At 46.3% G+C, this 17,815-nt stretch overlaps 1 protein-coding gene across 3 annotated transcripts in view; it reads left to right on the top strand.

The window, feature by feature from the left end:
- The first annotated feature begins 3,607 nt into the window (after positions 1–3,607).
- Positions 3,608–17,815, top strand: part of UNC5B (unc-5 netrin receptor B) — a 149,613-nt gene continuing 135,405 nt past the window's right edge. For all 3 annotated transcript variants that reach the window (XM_050959334.1, XM_050959335.1, XM_050959333.1), the window contains exon 1: positions 3,608–4,051. In XM_050959334.1, coding sequence (XP_050815291.1) covers positions 3,961–4,051 — 91 coding nt within the window. In that variant the 5' untranslated portion in view covers positions 3,608–3,960. The remainder of the gene's footprint in view (positions 4,052–17,815) is intronic.

Below are 17,815 nucleotides of genomic sequence, written 5' to 3'. Positions count from 1 at the left end.
AATAAACAACTGCCATGTCTTTTAGCTGAGACCAGCCCAACCTGAAATGGTGCAGCGCAGAGAAACAACAGAACTGCTGGCACCAAACGCTCCACTGATCATCGAGGTCCATCATTGTTTTCTGTTTCATTAATAAGTGTCAGGAAAAAACTGAGAGCCGCTTTCTCTTCATTTGACTTTGCAACAGCGCAAAGCTTTAAAATTACAAGACAAAACTTGTCATTATTGTTAGCTGACGCTAAATCACCCCTTCAGTAAGGTCCGCAGTAATATCCCATTAGCTTTTCACACCGCATCAAATTATGAAGCGGGTCCACACGACTTGTCTGCGTGTTTGTGTGTGTGTGAGGGAATAGCTGCCTCTTCTCACACAGCATTTAAAAACCTGACCCACTTCACAGTCCCGATGGCATGTTGTAAGGATACCGCCAGAGTCAGTGAAACACACGGAACCAAGTTAGTTGGTTTAACAATTTGGAAGGGATGAATAGGGGGAGAAGTTCAAAACAACGGGGAAAAACGTGTCTCTGCAATAAATATGTCGAGATTATTATTAATTATTATTATTTATTTCGAAATCAGGGCAAAAATGCATGGACTGTATTAAACCACCGGGAAGGTTTCTGATTTGAGAAAAAGGCACACCCACAACATGCGGCGGAGTGCTCCGCTTCTCCCTGGAAAGTTTGACCGGTCAGATCTTTCCCTTTAGTTTCCGGCTGGCAAGCCCAGTCTGCGCGGTTCTGTGGAGTACTTTCAAAAGTGAATACAGGAAAAGAACCAGGTACATCGCTCGTCGCGTCCTCCCTCCCAATACCCAGACAAAGGAATGAAACCTGTTCTGGGACCCCCCCCTCCCCGCCCCGAACGGTTCGCTGTAATTGCTGCCTGCCGTAGGAGTGCCCCTCTGTTGTAACTCTTCAGAAAGTTTTGGGAGGAAATATGTTCCGAGCAAGTGTGGCATTGCATCGAGGGGAGGAGCTGGGGAAGGAGAGTCAGGTATTAGGATGATAAACGTAGTTATTGTTTCTCTTCCCCCAATGATTGCTTGCGTGGGTTGTATTTTTACACTCTCCCTTTCTGCTAAACTTCCCCGGAACCAACATGCAACTAAAGATATTCGCCCTCAAGCAACCTGCAGCCTCCTGTCCCTGATCTGGCGCAGGCACTTGTGCTGGCTCTAAAGAACCCATTGGTCTGGGTCGGTGGATGTGAATGAAACCGTACAAGTTGCAAGTAATTGCCGAGCTTTTTCTGTCCTCACCCGCCCTGCGTGGCGCCAGCGCAATCACTTCATTCTGCACTAGAACGACATCAAGGGCAGGCATCAGATCGCTGATAACTCAGGCACCTTCCCTGCCCCGTAGAATTGTCCAAGCCAAAGGGAAACGTGGCTATCTAATCTGGAGGAGCGGGAGGCGGGCCAGGCTGTTTGGGAAATGTATAGGGAGTGGCCCTGATTCTCTTGCCACGTACGACAATGCTGGAAATTGAAGAATCAGGCCAACTCCTGTCCTTTCGCCGGCCCCCTACTTTGCGTGTCGCTCAGAGAGATGGTAGTAGGTAAGGGAGGGGAGGAAAGGGAACTTGCTCACGAGTCTCCTTGTATTCCAGTTCAGGAAAGTTACGAAAGAGAAATAGATGCCAAAGCGAGACAAACGAAAGAAGCGTCCCCTCCACCGCCCCCTTTGAATCGAACAAAAGAGGTTTTGCTTGGATAGAGAGCCAGATCCCTTTCCCCCAATAAACAGTAGGAGAAGCACCAGACCTGCTACACTCTCTCTGCCCAGGGAACTGGAAGAATTAAACGTGACAGATAACTGGGAAGCTTCTAAGGAAGGTTCAGAACAGCACGGTGTGGAGGCTTATTCCGGCCAATGCTGCTACCTCCCTCCCCCCCAAATCCCCTTCACAAAAGGCAATAATTCCACTCTGGGCACGATCAGCAGAGCGCAAGCAGCCCATCAGCTCACCCTAACTCTCCTTTTCTTATCCTTTTCAGATTTGGGGGGATGAGGGGGCAAAGAGGGCTAGAATTTCTCTGCAATGGATTTCTCCCCCCTAACACTGATAATCTATTTTACTTTCATCTGTTGCAGACCAAATAAAATAAAATTAAAATAAATCAGTCAAGCTAAGAGTGCCTCCTACTACTTTGAAAACCCAGTCACTTTTTTTTTTTTTTTTTTAAATCTAAAACACCCTGCAGCTTGTTCCCGGGCTCATCAGACCTACAAGAAAAGAGAGGGAGACCATGAAGGCCAATCGTTTCAGGTTCTCCTCCCTTCTGCTCCTACATTTAATTTCAAGGGAAATTTGTTCGGGACCATAGGAAGGGCACCTAAAACTCACAGACAACGTTCGCTTCTCCAGCCTCCTCCAACGTTTCCTCCCGTGTTTCTCCTTCTCTCAGCTGGACCTCTCCTCCCCTAGACAAAGAATTTATGTCAGGTAGGGGTGCTGTACTCACCCATTACAACCCCCTTCTCCCCCGTACTCCATAGATACAGTGCATGTAAAAGCAGCTGGAGGCAAAGGCCAGTGGGAACTGAGGATTGTTTTGGAAACAGCTGGACTGATTTTTTAATTAGGAAAAAAATCAAATGGAAAATGAAGTATTGACTAAAGAAAAGGAAGGGGGCAGGAAGCATTGGAAAACATCACAGAATGCACGAGGGACACCTTAAGTGACTGATAGGAGGATAAAGGAAGAGAGAAGTAGAAGTGTTCTTAAGGGTTTTTCCAGGTGTGCTGTTCTGTCCAGCTCCTCCTGGAACATCAGAGGAAAGAGCAGCACTGGAATATGTTTACATCTATCCCTCCCAGCCCAGTAACCACCACCAAATCCAAGCACAAGGGAGGTGGTATGTTCAGGGGTAGGCAACCTATGGCACACATGTCAAAGGCAGCAGGGGAGCTGATTTTCAGTGGCACTCTCACTGCCCAGGGCCTGGCCAGGGTTCTAGGAGGCTCTGCATTTTAATTTAATTTTAAATGAAGCTTCTTAAACATTTAGAAAAACCTTATTTACTTTACATACAATAATAGTTTAGTTAGCTATTATAGACTTGTAGAAAGAGCCCTTCTGAAAACATTAAAATGTATTACTGGCACCCGAAACCTTACATTAGAGTGAATAAATGAAGACGCTGCAGAGCACTTCTGAAAGGTTGCCAACCCCTGGTCTAGCTAGAGCCACAATGTAGGGCGGGAGTCACGCTGGAAGCTCATTGCATGTAATAATGTATGAAGCTGAGAGCGAGCTGAGGATAAGGGGCGGGGGGGCGATGTAGGCCACTGAGGAAAGCGCAAAGGGGGAGGCAGAAAAGAAATTGACGGGCGAAGAGGTTCCGAGCAGACTAGAGGGAAGTGCCGAGCGGCTCCAGCTCCGGCTTTCACTGCGGATCCAGCCAGCCGGGTTTTCCGCTGCGCGTTGCTGCCCGAGCGGCGTGGGCCGTTCCGAACTCCCTGCCGCCCCCCTGCGCCCTGCCCACGCCGCTCCTGCGGCTGCCGGCTCCCCCTCGTGGCCCCCCGCCGCCCCCCTGCGCCTGGGCTCCGGCGTGCGGGCCACCTTGGCAGTGTGGCAGGAGCCGGGCTGGGGGCAGGATGCAAGGGCCGTGCTAGGCGCAGCGCCCGGGCAGGGAGGCGGCGGCAGGAGGAGCCTGTAGTGATGCGCACCCAGCGGCCGCTCCTCTGACACGCTCTCCTTGGCACCCAACTTGGGAGGGGAGCTGCCCAGCCTGGCACCGGCGGGATCCAGCGGCAGGGGCGGGACCCTTCCCCGGGCTCGCCTCTCTCGCCTTGCCGAGACCCGCGTCCCCCAAGCGCGTCGGGAGGAGGCGATCCCGGGCCGGGGAAGTGCCGGGGAGCTGGGGGGCTCGGGGCGAAGCAGGCAGCCGAGGAGAAGGAGCCTGGGATCCAGCCCCGAGGGGACGGGCACAGAAGCTGAGCCGGGGAGCGATGCCTTCAGCTCGGAGCCGGGCCGTCTCCGCGCCCGGGGTGCTGCTACTGGCTCTGATGCTGCACTGCAACTTCGGGTGCTGCGGAGCAGGTAAGGAACCGAATCAACAAGAGGTTGGTATGAACGAGCCGCGGCGCCTCTGCGCCCGGCCACTGCCGGCCTCCTGTCTCCGCGGGGGTCGGGCTGGGCTCCGCGCCCACAGGGGAGGCTGACCCCCGGAGCCCTCCAGAGTTTGCCCTCGCTCTCGGCTTCTGGTTTTCGGAGCGCACGTTTGTTCCCTTCTGCCGCTGGCTGGGTCCGCGCTGTTCGGCGGCGGCGGGAATGCGAGCTGGGCTTTAATAAGAGGCTCGCCGTCAGGAAAATCGCCGCTTTGCTGGCCCCGTGGCGGCTTCCGAGGCTGAGCCGTTTTTCAGTCATTGAAAACCGAGAAACGTTCCCATTCTATCTGGAGAAGAAACTGGAGCAAATTATTCCACATCTGCACCGGGCTGGTTTCCCACTGCTCCCTAACTAGTGATTTAGGGGGAGCTGGAAGAAACCCAGCTATTTCAGTCCGCCCAGAGAGGGGAAGAGGGTTATTCACTAACTCTTCCCTGCTTTTGGTTACCTCGTTGATTAATTTTGCACAAGTGAAAATGCTTCACACAAGGGATCAGGATAGCCCCAGGCAGGAGGTTACTTTGGATTCGGAGTGTAGCATTTGAGAGGTGGGTTTTTTTCTTTCATTGTTGTTTTTATGGAGTTGGAAACTGTTAGTAGAAGAGGAAGGCAAATTGGACATGGATGTTAAATGGTGGCACAGAGAAAGAATGACACCATTAAATACCTCTAAAAGAGGTTTTAAAAAATGTTTGCTCAGCCCCTCGTTACTTGTAAGACCGTGAGTGGAGAAGTGGGAATAGGGCCTGCCAGTGCAGTTCCAACCCCCTGTTCCTCCACCTTTGCCTCGGTTGACAATAGTCTCACTAAAGCCCTTGAGGCGATCCACGGTGAGCACAGGTTGTAAAATGGGTCTCATGCAAGGGAAATAGGAGCATGCTCATGTTTGCAGAAATACAGTTCAGCTTCAGTAGCTGACTCTGCCACCCCTTACTTTTGCTGAGTAGCATCTTACTTCAGGATTAGTTCCATGTCTAATGCAGGAATAAGACCTTACTCAAAGGCCCTTGTTTGTATAATATCTTTCCTATGAACTACACAACCTCGAAGGCTTTCGTCTATGGTAAATAATCAATTACAGTGGGAAGAATTAAGAGATCTAGGCAAGGGAGAAAATAAATATCTTCAGATGAAACTAGAAAGGAGTTGGAGAATGAATGAGCAGTATTAGTTTTGCCTTGTTAGGTGCAGTATTTACTGCTGAAGGCCTCAAATTCCAGGGGAAAGAGGGGACCAGAGTTTGGACCTTTCAGGTAGTCAGATTACTTTTGCAGCAAGAAACAGTGTAGGAGTTTTGACCCTCTGGTGTCAGGAGCATGAGTCAAAGTCCTCTTCCAGTGGATCATTGACATTTTTGCATGTCCTATTGCTGATGACTGTGTATGTTATGTTCTGTATTTTAAAGAGACCTTTCTGTGGTGGAAGGGAAGGAGACAGTACACTATCTAATTAGGTAGGCACACCACATATTTTTGTGCTTCTTAATCCTTGTGTATCATGTGCTGTAGAAATGTGTAACAGACTCTAGGTTACTGGTCCAGAGAATAAGGGATTCTCTCTCAGGCCCATGCATGATCTACTGTGAGAGCACTGGTCCATCTTTAAGCTGTTCTGTCTATCTGAGACCTGCTTTTTGACAGAGATTTAGAACAACAGATGGAATTTTTTGTATGTCAGACAATTTTGAAATGTAAGGCTAAACTGAAGGACGCAGATATGCAAAGACTATATTGGTAACAATTTATGTCTGGTTAAATATTTATAATTGGCAATGGTTGCTTCACTGTGCAGCAGCTAATGTTTTGCTAGTCTCATAGGCTGAGTGCCTTTCTTTTCTAGTGCAGTGTTTGATACAGTTCTAAAAAGTTGCAACACTTATAATTTGATCTTGGCTAATTATAATTTGTCCAGAGTCTGGTATTTAAAGATGTATTTTGAAGTTGCAGTTAATGATAGGGGGAAGGTTCAGTATTGAATGGAGAACATTGTTTAAAGGGTTTCAGGAATGTGAAATAGGAGCACTGGCTTAAGAACATTCAGAGTATGTTTACGAATGTGCTGTACTACAAATTAAAGAAAAGTAAAGCAATAGAGCAGATATTCCAAATTAAAGCCTCAATTCTGCATTCTTTGTGCACCCAAAACACCCACTGAACTTAGTGGGAAACTTGGGTGTGCAAGGAGCATGGGATTGGGCCCCCGCACAATATAGAGACACTGAATGGAGAGAGTGGGCCTGTTTTGAATTAATATTAATAACAAAGGTGCATTTCTTTGAAAATGATGATTTGGAGGCCAGGGATGAGGGAGAGGAAGGCAGACAAGGAAGCTCAGCTGAGTGAGTGACTTGCAAGCTGTCCCTGCTATTAACTCCAACTTTGTGATTCATTTGATTCTTACTGATGTTTTGTTTTGTTGGCAGGGGAAATTACAACTCTGCTTACAATTTAATTCTATTCAATAATCCGGAGAACTAGGGGGGGAGTTTGAAAGATGGGCATAGGGGCTTCTTACTGTGGGAGTAAAAAAAGGCCAAGGTAATAATCATTGCAACCACTGAACTCTAGAATTACCTTTTAATTATGGACTCTGATTTCTTATTGATTCAAACATGGAATTGAATCATGTTCTTCTCATACTTGATCTTAATTTTGTAAATCAGGCTGCTATGGTCAGACTAAGTTACCTAAGCCTTGTCTAACAGCTCCCAAAATTTCCTAGGAGCAAACAAATCTGGTGATCATGAGTCATTTAAAGTCAGCCCTTCAAGTTGTTTGTGTGTGTTTGTGATTTCCGCCCTCCCCCCAAATAACTAAGGAGCATGTATCCTGCTCACTACCCCCATCCCTGATTCCTATGATAAAATTCAGCTGCATGCTGCCCAGAATGAATTCACTTTTGATGCCTTTATCTTTATCTCTTGATTCTGCACCATTTATCCTTTGTCACCCTTCAGCAATAGGAAAATAAAGGTGTGAGTGTTTTCCCTTTAAGTGCAGATATAAAAAGATGTCTTCAGTTTTAGATCGCAGAAGTGAGGCTCTATAAAGTTTGATGGCTGTGGAGTTTGGAAGAGACCATAACTTTAAATGTCAGACCTTTGGAGTGGTCTGTCAGCCTGTGACAGGCAGACAGCTTGTAATCTTTGTTGAAACTTTAAAGCCTAACTAACTAACATAGCTGGTCATTTTCCTCCCATATTGTGAAGAAAGAGGATGGCTATGGAATGTGGTAGGTGTGTGTCACCAGAACTGGATGTTGTGCAGATTTGTCCTCGTCTTGTTAAAAGCATTTTTTGACAATGTGATCTTACAGGAAAATGAACCAAGCCTTCATTTTAAAGGGTAATTAAAGATGAGTAGGAATTTTGAGCGTGTTTCTCAACTAGAAGATTTAACCCCCCAGCTTGCTTCACTGAGGAAGATGTATCTTTTACAAAGGTACTGTTTAAAATGGGGTGGGGGAGAGGAGAAATAAGGGTTGTGGGGACGGACTAGTTTTAATGCACTGCACCTTTGCTTCTAGAGACTGACATTAGATTTCAGTCCTGGGTCAGCATAAGTGAAAACGAGTTGGTTGTTTGCAAGCTTGACCCATAATAGGGAATGTTTGTCCATTTAGGGGATACAAAGACAAGGAAAAAAACCACACAAATATTTTGGCACAGTTAGCACGGTGTGCTTCAGGGAGACTCAATCTATTGAAATATAATAGTGGTGGTGCAAGTCAGGATTTCAGTGCCTTGGCAAAGTTGAACAGAGGCCGGGGAACTGGATTAGCAAGGGTGCTGCAGGTCAGGGTTTAAGTGCATTGTGCGAGCTGCAGGGCTCAGGATGGGGATTAGAATGGGGTGCTGCAGGTCAGGATTGAAACAGGGTGGCAGAACTGTGTGGGTGCCCAAGACTGGAATAGCAGGCTGAGTGCAGGTGTAGAAAGAAAAGCACTGGATTAGATCTATATGTATGGGAAGGTTGTACAGTTCCTGTCCTGCTTTGTCTATCCTCTAGTTTTGTGAGCACTAAACTCAGAATTAAAGTATAATTAAAGGAAGAAAAGGAATGAAAAACGGTGGGGAAAAGCTGAATATGAGGCCTGACAGGAGAGATTTATTCTCTTCTTTTTAATGGAAGAGAACTTTAATAGTTTTTATTGTGCTGTATTTTCTGTTAAAGAGGAAAGTGATGTTTAAGGTTTTATTTATCTTTCAAGAGCTTTCAGTGGAGAAACGGTAGGAGCATTCGTTCCTTTGAGTTTTCTTTGTTGCTCCAGAAAATGTTACTACCACCCCTATCAGAAGGTTTGTGTGATGGGAATTCATTGCCATTCTCAGACATGGAGCTGATTTTGTTGTGCATTTGATTTTTATTAGAGTTGGCATGTACAACTTGGAACAAGGATCACAAGCTCTCTAGGGTACATTTCCCTCTCCCTCTTTCTTCTCCCACACTTCAGTGCCAACTCTATGTGGGTTGTGTAGTGGCTGTGAAAAAATGGAGTGTGATGTTGTGACATTGACTACCATGCTGTATCAGAAACAGCATGAACCTCTGATTGTTTATTGCAAGGTAACACCATCGCTTCTGTTTGACTAAGATATGGGCCAACACGCAGATGGCTTTAAAAAAATAGATACACTGGTGTTTATCCTGCTTGATAGAGATGGAATCTCTGGGAGCCTAGGATTAAAATAGCAGTAGTAGGAGGTGTCGTCAGGTCAGGATTGAGATGCATGAGCAGAGCTGTATGATGAAAGTTTCACAGTGCTGCCTGCACCATGCTAGGTTTTCTCCAGTGCTGTCAGTTTTGCACTTTCATCACTTCTTGAAGGGGTCTTACCCTGGGTCTCTTGCCCATTAATATACAGAAAAGGTAACAGGAAAGAGAAGGAAACTTCTTGTCCCCAGCCAGGATTGCAGGCCCTTGCCTAGCTGATATGGGTACACTAAGGTGTAGGCTTCTTCAGGCACCATAGCCCCAAATACACAGCCAGGGGCACCTCTGGATCCTTCAGCTAGAAAGCCTTAATTGAGGATCTGTGGTTTTCAGTTTGGCCCTTTCATAGTAGGCCCCAGGCAAACTATTGGGAAGACAGCGCAGTAACAAAATAAGCTAGCGTCATTATCCCAAACTAATTGGAAAGTGGATGCCTATGGAATTCTACATGCTGTTTATGTGAATCCCAGTGGAATTCCTCCCAAGTGATGTTATTGCAACTGTATGGCAAAGGGAGAGAGACATTAGATTGACCAGTCAGTGAAGGCAGACATTGCATAGGAAAGAGACCCGCTTGGCTACAATCAGCAGTGTTTGAAGTTCTCCTATGTTGTCTATTTCCCCCCCCCCCCTTATTCTTGGACTGGGTCCCCTTCCTAAAATAAAAAGCAGGTCCCCTCTTGCTGTCTCATTATACTAAATGTTTCTATTAAGAACAGTGAATCTGGGAAGATGACACCGTGGGTTTCTGTGTTTGGGTCTTCAGGTGCCATTTTCTCTGCTTGCAAATCTAAAGATTTTTCTAACCAGCAACCCTGCAAACACAGCCTGAAAAGTCAAGCTGTGTCCTGCGTGACTGGTGGTAACACAGGAGACAGATTCTACAGTTAGACCCTGAAGGGCCGTGCAGCTGATGCTGTACAGACCAGACTGGAATCCAGGTCTCTTTCCCTTTGCGGCACTAGCTGTGTGATGCTAACAGAAATAAACGTTTGTCAGGAAAGAGAGCTCATTGACTGGATGACTCCAGGGAGCAGATCTGTACTGAGTAAGGAGGTCTCTTTTTTTAGTTCTTTTGTGATTGTAATGACACTTTAAAGTCACTAGTTCCATGACTTCCCCATTTGCGGTGTATTTTGACATGAGCTGGTCAAGGCATAACACGGCATGCAGTGTGATCCCTGTAGGTAAATGGGAGCTCCACATTCTGAGCGACTTTTTTTTTTCCTTTCGTTCTTCTGTTCTTTCAAAAGACACACAGGCCTGGCTGAGTGTCTCGATGCCGTCACTAAAAGGGCGCCCACATGGCTAATATTTGGGTTCCTGGTTTTGCTGGCAGTGTGTCTGGAGAGCAGGCAGGAAGTGGAGAGCACTGAGGTGATGATGGAAGGGGCTGTAACGGAGTCTGCGAGGAGTTCATTACAGCAGATGTTAGTGCCGTAAAGCCACAGGTTCCTGCTGTTTCTTATTCGCTTGTGCCCTTTCAGCTTTAGCAATGCTAATGTTAGTGAAAACATTTGCTGAAGTGGAGGCATAAATTACAAATCTATTCCCACTTCTCACCCCAACCCCCGCCCCAGGTCTTGTCTTTCCTCTTTTGTTTTTCATCTTTCTCTCTTTTGTTTGCCTCTTTCCTTCCCTTCTACATAACAGCAGCAGAGTCAGTGGAAACTTGCACATTTCTCCCCTGCAACAAAGAGTGCGTATTAGCATCTCTTTAGCAATGTGGGTTTAATTCAGTGCAGTTCAGCAAACACCACTCTGTTACTGTCTGCACACTCCCTCCTTCCCTCCCCAATATGCTGACACTCATTCACATGCATCCCGCACACAATACCACACTCCTGATCACCAGCCCACATGCAAGGACCTCGACCCCCTCCCCCTCGCTTGCCTTCTCCCAGTCTTATATAAATGATTTATCCAAGAAGCTGTGATGTTGATAATGATGCATGGCCTGGAAATAATTCTCACCTTGTGGGATCTCGCTGCAGTAATCTCACTGTAACTCTTTATCTCTTCCATGACAGAGATACTTATTTCTCCACTGATGAAGAGAGGGGTGTGCATGTGCACGTGCGTTAAAGAATAAGCAGTAGAGTTTGACTCTGGTAAAGCTTTCCGCTGTGGATGGGGAGGGTTGAAGTAAAGAGGAGTCCAAGTGCAGTAGCTGGTGTTGGGATTGGACATTCCATCAGAGGAGAACACCACTTCAAAGTCACTTTGCCCAGGATTTAGGATTGCTACAGAGAAAGCTGGAGAACGACTGCCCTGGACCTGCTTGGTGACCTTGAGCTTGGTTTGTTTTCCCAGTTTGAGGCTGAGCTGTTTCCCTGATCTGATTGTTAATGAAAACCTGTTTTATGTATCCCAAAAAAGGTTGTTTTCCCCTGAGGGCCTTTCTAGGCTCCATTGGGATTGAACTGACTCCCCTCTGCTGGCTGCTTGGGAAGAGAGGCAGATGTAGGCACACACAGTATCTGTTAGAGAGAAAAAGCAGGGGTAACTCCTTCTTTCCAAACTGAGTGTTAAATGTATTCTTATTTAAACAAGGGTGAAAAAGAGAGACTGTGGAAGTGAGTGATGGCAACTGGGATTACTGATCCTCGAGAAGCCTTGCCTGTGGTGGAACCAGATTCTGTTCCCATGCCTTCCCCAGTATCTGTTATATTTTCACCCACAGCACACTTTAAACCCTTCATATGGTTATTCCTGGTGATGCCTGTCTTCTTTTGAGCTCCCACCCTGGAATCTGCTGTGAGCAAGAGGTTGGATTCTAGGGATGCCATTTATGTCTAACATTTAGGATTTGTGTCAAAGGGTTTCATAGCCCCTAATGCAAATGTGAACACTTTCAGGTACACTTACATTGGTTTTGTGTAATCTTTTTAAAGCCTTGTTCCTTTCAATCTGGAGTAAGGTAGAGTTTTGTCACTTTGCTGCAGTGTTGGGAATCCAGACACAATAGCTCTGTTGTGCTAGTGCTTGAGAACTAGAAAGGGGCTCAGTGCAAATAAGTGAAGTTGGCTAAGTGCATTGTGATTACTTTCTGCATGTCACTCAATATAGGCAAACAGCACGCATTGGTCTTCTAAAATCCCTTAGGTTCTAATAATTAAAGATAGTACTAAAGGCTTAAGGAAAGACCATGTCTATTTCTTTAAATATGATAACTGCTGTTCAGTGAAATTAATCCTTCCTTTCCCATTGTAGCTATGTTTAGAAATAATCTTTTTGTTTGTGTGAGAAAAGGGAAGGACTTGGGGAAAGAACAACTAGAAATTATTGGAGCAGGTTGAAAAATGGGGGAAAATTTTGTGCGGAATTCATCCTTTTTTGTCAAAATCTCAAACTTCATCCCAATTTTGAAATTCAGAAAATGTTGCCCAGTTCTGTGCTTACCAGAAAGTAGAATGACTTTTTTTCTGTAAAATTCATCCCATTTTTAATCAAACTTTCATTGCAAAATCAAAATTTGGAAAATTTCATCTACTTTAGAAATTGGTGTACATGAAATTAAGTACTTTTTTTTTTTAAACAAATAAAGTGCAGTAACTCTTCATCCCATGGCATAGCCCAATTATCTTTCCAGCTAAGAAGGACTGGCTGGGACGCCTTTCCATTATGCTGTTTACTTTACCAGAGTAGATGGTGCTATTGACTGAACTATTGGACTCCCTTCCACACCACAGAGAAGCTGCTGATGCTGAGTGAAATCTTGGCCTTGATGAAGTCAGTGGGTCCAGGATTTTATTTGCTGTTTCCACAGCATTTCTAGTCCTTTGAGCTTGAGGAACGAGAGCCTAGGACGCAAAATAGGGTTTCTTCCTGAATGAAGGAGGCTGTTATGTATTTCCTTTGAATGGGTCTGCTATGCCCCAGCTGTGTGTAGGCCTGTGACTGAAGTGGATTTTGATTTTTATTTTTCACCAGTGGGGCATATTTCTCAGTAGAGCTCTAGATCCCCCTTCTCACCAAGCATCATTCCTGTATGAGCACTCCAGAGAGAAGGAAAGTCAGTGCGCTGTCTTCTCCCTGAACCAGAGCTCTTCTCTTTGATCACCTTATCCATAGTCCATAAAAGCCAGTGAGAGTCTTTCCACTGATTCAGTGGGCTTTGGATAGTAGCACTGCTGCTATAAAGATAGATGGATTGGTATACGCACCACATGATCTGCATGCCGCTGCACCAAAATGTATCTGCAGTCCACTTAACACTACACAGCAAAGAACAATTGTTATCTATTTTTGCAGTGTAGACATAAAATGATCCCTAACATGGCAGGTGCTGTTGGACCTAGAAAAGAGTCAGTACATGCCTGGCTGAAGAATAAAAGCCTTGCCTGTTGCCATAAGAAATGTTATATCATGAAAATGAAGGTATTTGGTATCTATCTTAAAGCCCTAGCTCCTGTTGTTATTGCGTGAAAATCTCATCATTTGTTTGTTTTGTTTTGTTTTGAAGTAAGTTTCTAGCCCTCATAGTTGTGGAGAAAAGCTAGAAAACATGATGTCCAAAAGGTTCGGAAAATGGAAAGCAAATAAGAAGAACCCAAAATATATTATTTTTCAAATCTCATGACTTTGAGGGGGCCTGACTCATGGCTTTGGAATGCTTGTGGTTGGCAATACTGTGCCCTACACAGTGGCAGGGGAAAGCAGCCTTCCCTGGCTCTGAAACCAATTCCCCCTTTAAAGTGCCAGACTAGGTGCAAGCAGCACAGCTATTGTGTATCACACAGTGGCAGTTGCCAGAAGCCACTTCTTTGTCCCCTTTGTGTGTCTGCTAAGTTGGGGCCCACTTGATAGGGTCTTCTGTACTGCTCTGGTCATGGCAGTACAGTTCATTTGGCTCACGGGGAAGCTTGGCTGGCCGTGAAATAGGCCATGGCAGGCTGCACGTGGACACTCTCTCTCCCTGGCCCTATGCTGTACACCTCGGTGTCAGTACGAATGGAGGAGGTGGAGAAATAGGGCATGAACTCTTAGACACTGAGGATTTGCCTGCTCTGTTGATTCTGCTGATTTAGAAAAGGAAAGACCCAGCACAAACCCCACAGTTCAAACAAGAATTCAACTGGGAAAGGCTATGCAAAGATTCACAGTCCATTTTGGTCCATTTCACGGTCATAGGATTTTAAAAATTGTAAATTTCACAATGTCAGTTCTTTAAATCTGAAGTGTCACGGTGTTGTAATTGTAGGGGTCTTGATCCATAAAGGAGTTTGTGTGTGTGTGTGTGCGGATGTGTCACAAGGTTATTGGGGGGATAGCGGTATTGCTACCCTTATTTCTGTGCTACTGCTGGTGGCAGTGCTGCCTTCAGAGCTGGGCAGCTGGGGAGCAGTGCCTGCTGCCTGGGAGCCCAGTTCTGAAAGCAGAGCCACCACCAGCAACAATGTAGAAGTAAGGATGGCCTGGTATGGTATTGCCACCCTTACTTCTGTGCTGCTGCCTGCAAAGTTGGACCCTTAGTCAGCAGCCACCACTCTCCGGCTGCCCAGCTCTGAAGGCAGCAGCGCGGAATTAAAGGCGGCATGGGATGGTATCGCCACCCTTACTTCTGCACTGATGCTGGCGGGGCGCTGCCTTCAGAGCTGGGTGCCCAGCCAACAACTGCTGCTATTTGGCTGCCCAGCTCTGAAGGCAGCACAGAAGTAAGGGTGGCAATACTGCGATCCCCTTAAAATAGCCTTGAAACCCCCCCTGCAACTCCCTTTTGGGTCAGAACCCCCAGTTTAAGAAATGCTGGTCTCCCATGTGAAATCTGTATAGTATAGGATAAAAGCACACAAAAGACCAGATTTCACGATCTGACGCGTTTTTCATGGCCGTGAATTTGGTAGGGCCCAACTTAAAAAGGAGAAGGAATCTAAACTAAGTATTTAATGCAGGACCTGCTTCAGGATGTCCCACATGGCTCACACCCTTCAGTGGGTCACTTAATCTGTGTGTGCTTCCTTCCCCATTCCAGCCTATCATGCAAAGCTGACAGCCCTAATTCTAGGTGCTCCCTGTAATTTGCTCTTGTAATTCATTCCATTCTGTCCTTTAGGACCTACATCTCCTCACACGAGGTCACTCAAACTTCCTATGTTGTTTCTTGTTTCAGAAAGTCCTTCAGGCCCTGCACCTCTTCCATTAGGTCTCTTTAGCGCCCTATTGTTGTTTATGAGAAAACAGATAAGGCTGTAAATATACAAGACACGCTACAAACTTGTATAAAGATTTGCTCCCTACTCTGGAGGGCTTAGAGTATAAATAAGATAAGGAGGACAGCTCTTCAGGGGATGGAATTGCCAGTGGTAAGAAGGGAGGGGAGATTGACTGACTGAGGAGCGAGCTGTGTTTTAAGGAGGAGAAAGGGGGTGTTTGGCAAGTAAGGACATAGGGAGTGTCAAGGGCAACATCTAAGGAGGAAAGCAGCCAAGAGTAAGAGGAGGACACAAGTGGAGGAGTATGGCTAGAGGACTGGGAAGAGTGTAGGTGAAGGGAGAGGGGATGGGGCAGAGCTATAGGTGAGGACAAGAGGACACAGAGCCTTGCAGGTGAAAATGAGGAGTTTGCTTTCCTGTCTCCTACAGCGTCAGATTCAACAGAGAATTTCAAACAGGAAGAAAAAGGTGCCTTTAACAGTGGGATTTTAGATAGACTTTGAGGAGACCGCTGCAATGATCAAGGCAAGAGACGAGCAGCATTTGGAGGGAGCCTGTGAGGAAAGGGCAGATTTTATTTGCTGTGTGTTTTGTTTCCCCTCCCATCCTGCCCTGTGGGACCTACAACCTCTCATTAGGTCACTTAAATGGCCTGTGAGCTCTGTTCCTCATACCAGCCTGCCCTGCAGGGCTCCCACCCTCTTTGCTCCTAGTCGGTCACTGTAACTCCTTTGGCAATGCTTCCATGTTATTCCACAGCCTCCTTGCTAAAGACTCTTCAGTAGGCCTATAATCACCTTTTTAGGCCTGGTCTACACTACTCGTTTATACCGTAGCCGCCGCCTCCTCGCCTGGTTTTGCAGCTCCTGCTTCAGCATAGACTGCACGAGAATGTGCGAGGTGTTTACAACGTGTGTGACTGCTGTCTTGAGCTGAGCAGGCTCCATGCTTGCCGTGGTATGGCGTCTGCACAATTCACCCAGAAAAAAAGGCGCGAAACGGTTGTCTGCTGCTGCTTTCACGGAGGGAGGGGTGAGGCTGTACCCAGAACCACCCACGACAATGTTTTTTGCCCCATCAGGCACTGTGATCTCAACTCAGAATTCCAATGGGCGGGGGAGACTGTGGGAACTATGGGATAGCTACCCACAGTGCAATGCTCCGGAAATCGATGCTAGCCTCGGTACATGGACGCACACTGCCGAATTAATGTGCTTAGTGTGGCCGCGTGCACTTGACTTTATACAATCTGTTTTAAAAAACCGGTTTCTGTAAAATCGGAATAGCCTCATAGTGTAGACATACCCTTAGACCCTGGAACATAACGGGAGAGGAGATAATAAATTGCTGACCTTGCTCAGTGCCATCATTTGAATATTAATGTGGTTTTGTGGGAGAAAAGGCCCTGTGAGAAATCCTTGAAACTGCCTGAAGTGTGTGTGAGATTCATGTCCACATCCCTGTGCATGTGTGTGAATGTCTGTGGCTACACCTGGAGGCCTGGATTATACTTTGTTCTTGGATGGCACTTTCCACCTGAGGCTCTCCAAACACTTTACCAACCTCAGAAACAACCCCCTGTGGTAAATATGATCATTCCCATTTTACAGCTAGAGAAAACAGAGGTCAAATAGCTTCTTTAGAGTCATGTAGGAAGCCTGTGATGGAGCCAGAAATAGAGCCCAAGTTTCCGGAGTGCTAGTTCTGTGCCTTAACCACAAGACCATGCTTCTTCCTGGAGCTCTGTTTCTGCAGATGAAATATTTCCAGTGAGCTGGCGGGGAAGCATTTATTGTCATTGAAATGTGGGGCTCAGTTCACATAGCCATGAGATTGCAAAGGCAAACATTTTGGATCTACTTCTTCCTTCCGTTCTGTCCTCTTTCCCCCTCAGCTTAGTTTATTGCTGCATGTTAAAAGTACAGACAGAAAAGAGCAAAATCTGATGAGGAGGTGGGACTCGGAAAGTGAGGAAGAGTGAATGGAAGGCCATCTAAAGAACGTGTATCCGGTTATACAGTAGGTAGACTTGGAAGGGTTCCAATGCATCTGAATCTGTAAGCATTGAAAGACCATTTGACTGAGCATCTACACTCTCCCTCTCTGTGGACAAGTAGGGGTCCTTTTGTTAGTGAATAACAATGCCACAGATTGTAAAGCTTCTTTCTCAGTCGCTCTCCCTCTAAGTCTGGTCTGATGTAGCCCATGAGTTATTCACAAAAAAGAGAGACATATAATTAATGAACCCTAACCACTCAGACATGTTTCCATTTTCTTTTCAATGCAGTAGAATGAGAGTTGTTGTGGGGGTGCTGTTTTAGAATCATGGCATCTTCAGCTAAAATGTAATATAAAGGAAATTACCCCTGTTCCCTGCAGCCAGCGAGCCCCACCCTCCAGTGCAAGAACTCACAGGGAGATTCCCCTGCCTGCGTTTTTGTTCCCCATTTATTTTCTAAAACAGAGACCTGTCTGCAGTGGAGTGAGCTCTCCCCCAGCTGGAAGTGAGGGCTGTAACTGCAGCCCACAGAAGGGATGGGTTGCCTTCCTAATCATTACAAAATCTTCATCGATCCAGAAACAAAAACCAGATTCCAGCATTGCTGATGCTCCCAGGGGGTCTCACTAGTGTGATTTCTTTAAGGGTCCTTTGACTGACCTTTCTTTTCCCCAATTCCCCTTCCTCACACACATGCACTGAGCTCCAAAGCGAAGGGATTGTTTTCCTTTGAAAGAGCGTGGAAAATCTCATTTTGAGAAGTTTAATGCTTATTACACCCATCTGCCTCTGGGGTGAGCTCCCTTTCTCTCACTTGGAGGCCACCAA

This window comes from Gopherus flavomarginatus, chromosome 6, assembly GCF_025201925.1.
Source record: "Gopherus flavomarginatus isolate rGopFla2 chromosome 6, rGopFla2.mat.asm, whole genome shotgun sequence".
NCBI lineage: Eukaryota > Metazoa > Chordata > Testudines > Testudinidae > Gopherus > Gopherus flavomarginatus.
Note: the sequence above shows the minus strand (reverse complement) of the source record. Positions and strands in the feature narration are given on the sequence as shown.